The sequence below is a fragment of the Rhagoletis pomonella genome, unplaced genomic scaffold, assembly GCF_013731165.1.
Source record: "Rhagoletis pomonella isolate Grant_MI unplaced genomic scaffold, Rhpom_1.0 Rhpom_scaffold_00004, whole genome shotgun sequence".
NCBI lineage: Eukaryota > Metazoa > Arthropoda > Insecta > Diptera > Tephritidae > Rhagoletis > Rhagoletis pomonella.
The window spans coordinates 32199221-32203352 of NW_023458558.1; the positions used below are offsets into that span (position 1 = coordinate 32199221).

At 35.8% G+C, this 4132-nt stretch overlaps 2 protein-coding genes across 4 annotated transcripts in view; one reads left to right on the forward strand and one right to left on the reverse strand.

Moving 5' to 3' along the window:
- Positions 1 to 4132, reverse strand: part of LOC118737458 (protein RUFY3) — a 76393-nt gene that overhangs the window by 11564 nt on the left and 60697 nt on the right. The gene's annotated exons all lie outside the window — the stretch shown is intronic.
- LOC118737461 (piggyBac transposable element-derived protein 2-like) lies at positions 2659 to 4132 on the forward strand (the record flags this gene model as incomplete). The annotated part of the gene is given in 1 exon segment (XM_036467967.1): positions 2659 to 4132. A coding segment is annotated over 1 exon segment (1042 nt), but the record flags the coding sequence as incomplete, so codon positions are not given.

Below are 4132 nucleotides of genomic sequence, written 5' to 3' on the forward strand. Positions count from 1 at the left end.
TTTATACAAGGTGGTGTTACTGGCGAATTTAGATTTTCTGAATGTCAAAATTATGTGTTTGCTGAAAATTCGCCTTGTTTACAAGAAACACATCATTTTGACATTAGGAAGTACCGCGGCGAAAATGTAAATTCGCCAGTAACACCACCTTGTATAAATTCGCCTTGGCTATCACCTTGTATAAGTTCGCCTTGAATCCACCTTGGGGCGAGCGGTGGACGACCGCATCGCTCAGTTCAAGGCGAATTTATACAAGGTGGTGTTGTTGTAAAATCAACTGATTTCTTCGCCCTACATGTATTTTGTTTTTGCTTTTACTAATTTGACAGCACACCCATCAAAAGCGAATACAAAATACATGTAAATTTTGAGGCGAATTGAGATTTGACATAACACCCGCAATACAAAATACATGTCGTTGTTGTTGTTGTTGTAATCTAAAGTCGCCAGTAACACCACCTTGTATAAATTCGCCTTGGCTCAGTTCGGCGAAGTTTGCGGTTCCCTTGTATAAATTCGCCGTGCATGAAATATTACAAGATAACGCATTTCCGACGGCGATGTAATTTCTTACATAAAAGCAAATAAACCCTAATACCATGTCCCCACCAAAAAGTTAACCATCTCAAATCTATTGCTATCCACACTGTGGTTTGAGGTTTTTTAAACAGTACAAGCAAGGTGTATGTAACAAGGTTGTGTTAGCCGTATATAAGTAAAAAATTATAAGCAGATGTCTATGAAACTTAACAACTTAAGAAAAATTCTTCATCCGCCAAGTTCTATATTCATGTATCAAAAAGGTACTTTATTGACTAATTTTTATTTTTATGAACGAGTTTCTTTTTATCAGTGAAATTTTGCTTAACTTTCAATGTTTTAATGAAACTCGGGAGTGAAAACTCAAAAAGTATCCCAAGAGGGGCAGAACATGAGTGAAAGAACAGAATAGATTTGAATACATGCGGAGGAGAGGGACGATTTATAACTTTTTTTTAAACCTGAGTAAATCTATTCATATCGAAGTGGAGCTCGAACACTGGTAGGGAAAAATTGTTTTCAATTTTAACGATAATGACCCACAGATGGCGGGAAAACACAAGTTTGTACCAGACTTTCAGCTTGGTTTTGAGTTGTTTTTTTGTAGGTAAAAAAACGAAGTAGAAGAAGTCTGGCAGAGCGGAGGACTAGATTTAAAAATTTTCAAAACCCCGAGTATACCTCATTTATCGGAGGTGGGTCCGAACACTGGTGGTGAATGTATTCTTCCAATTTTAGCGCTAATGACCCACAGATGGCGTGAAAAAAGAGGTTTTTGACGTAAGTTCGGAGGCACGCATGCTCAGGGTTGCACTGGATGATTTTTTTTTTTGTCTTCCGTTTCCGAGAAAAATTTTTTGATGATGCATTTCCAAAAATTTTGCAATTTGCATGTTTTTTTAAATTTTCAACTTTTCAAATTAATTGGTATTTTAATTACGCAGTTTTATAGCCATTAAATTTTAGGATAAATTAGTGTCAGTTTTTCAGTACACGGCCGTGCTTTAAACTCAGTTTAAACGCCCGATCTGGCTGGTTTAAACTAAGATCAGCCAATCAAATGTCAGCCAGCTGTTGAATTTAAACTCAGTTTACTTAAACTAAGTTTAAACTGGCACTGAAAAACTGGCCCTTAATGAAAGTAATCTGGCTGGGTTAAATCGAGTTTAAACTATCAGCTGTTGAGTTGTATAAATATTTGTAGTCAGCGGAACGCATCGTTAAGTCAGATGTTTCTCCATAAATTACACACCTCGTATTGAGCGGACGAAACTATACGGCGGCAAAAATTCTGAGAATTTAGCAGCATTTGCCCTCAAAGAGACAAAATATCCACAGAAGTACGAGAATGCAGAATTTGTAAAAATTGGAACCTTCGAAACAGCTGATCACTTCCACGTGGCGACTGTGGTGATTCATTTGGCAATTTACTTTCTGTTTGGTACATTTTCTCCATTTTGGCATTTTATACAATTGAATACTGTTTGATAAGAAAAACGTTTAATTAAATTATTTGTGTTATTTACCACATGATGACGCATTCAAAAGTAAGAGAGTCTCCTCCAAACACCCATCAGTGATCTAAAAAAAGTTAAATAGATACAGCTACAAATGTACCTTTAAAATTATAAAATTTTAATTTCAACAATCAACCCACCAAAACTGACAGCGTCAGCAAAAAACATTTCAGCATGCTGCATTTTTATCTATTTTGGTATATTTGAAGGACAATTATGGTACAAACGAAAAATTAAATACGGCAACCATAGTCACCACACATTAAAATAAACAAACCGGAGATTAATAGTAAATTAACGAAAAATAAACTCAACAAACCTTGTGCTTAATAACTTTACTCTTTTTCGTTGCATACTAGCATTTTAATAAAATTTGCAATAAATAATTCAAAAAGATCATATTTCCTTTTGTTTATTTACAAAAGCAAATTTTGTTTCGAAGAAAATATGAAATTTTATATTTTCCCCCCAAACGGGGATTAATTTACTCCCATTTTTCTTCTTATTCTACTGAGCTAAGACAGTATCAAATCGAGCGGTCACAACCGATACCACCTTGTATTATTGCATCATGAGCATGCTACATTTGAATCTATGGCCACCACAGTCAACCACCTAAATTTTGACGTGTAATTAAAGACAGCGCCATCTTACGGAAACAGTGTGTGTTGAAATGTGTAAATAAACAAGCCGTGCAATTCTTGTCAAAAAAATATTTGAAACAAACTACCGCAACTGTCGTTTACAGTTATAAAATTTCATTCGAAATCGCGAAATTCAAAGTCGTGAGTGTGTGTGAAAGTTTTTTCTTTTCTGGTAAGCAAATACAATATTTTGTCGTTTATTTTTGCGCAAAATACGTATTATATTACTGTTAGTATAGAATCAAACTGAAATTCGCTAAAATTTTTACAATAAGTGTACTTATTCAAAGTGGTTAGCAGCGGTAACCACCGTTCGGTAAGTAGCTAAATTTTACGCGAATTTTTGGTGAAGTGCAAGATAGAACTAAAATGTGTGTTTTTTAGAGGAAATGGCCAAGAAAAATTTATCGGATAAGGAAATTGAAAACCTATTGATGTATGAAGAAATACCTTCAGATACTGATAGCTTTGCGGGTGGTGATGGATCTGATAGAGATCAATCTAAAATCGAAGAAATCCCTCAAGGTGAGCAACAGTTATTACTAGGTGAGGATCTTTTTCGATCGGATGAGGAGTTTGACTCTGAGGACGAAGTTCCATTATCCCAGCTGCTTGGACGTATTCAACCCGCTACCCAAGCTGTTCCGCTACTGGCCCAAACCGTGCGGCCTCCAAAATGGAAGAAAGCTTATACAATTTTAGCTCCTGATAACTTTACACCTTCAAGCAATTTGCCGGACGAAACAACTAGTCTAGCTGCAAGCCAACAGATGACCACCCTGAAAATTTTCAATATGCTTTGGACGGATGACATTATGCAACACGTAACATTTCACACAAATCTATATGCGGAACAAAAAGGAGGTACTTATAAACCAGTTGCTGCAGATGAGATGTCGGTTTTTATTGCTGTGAACTTAGTAATGGGCGTGAAAAAAAGTCCAAGCTATAGAGACTACTGGTCATCCTCACCTGATTTGCGTGACGAATACATATCACATTTTATGTCACTCAGCCGTTTTTCATGGATTCTTGGAAATTTACATCTAAATGACAATAATCTGTTGCCTTCACGAAACAATCCCGATTACGATAAGTTGTATAAGATACGTCCTTTCACAGAAATGCTACGAGAATCTTACAAGAAAAATTACAATCACACAGAAAAAATTGCTATTGACGAATCAATGATAAAATTTAAAGGTAGAAGCTGTTTGAAGCAGTATATGCCGAAAAAGCCAATAAAAAGGGGTTACAAGGTGTGGGCGAAGTGTGCTTCTTCTGGCTATTGTTTAGATTTCGATATATATTCAGGAAAAGTCGGAAATAAAGTGGAGACTAATTTAGGAGGCAATGTTGTCAGAAAATTCTGTGAGGGATTGGAAGATAAAAACCATAAGGTGTACTTTGACAATTATTTTAACAGCTACG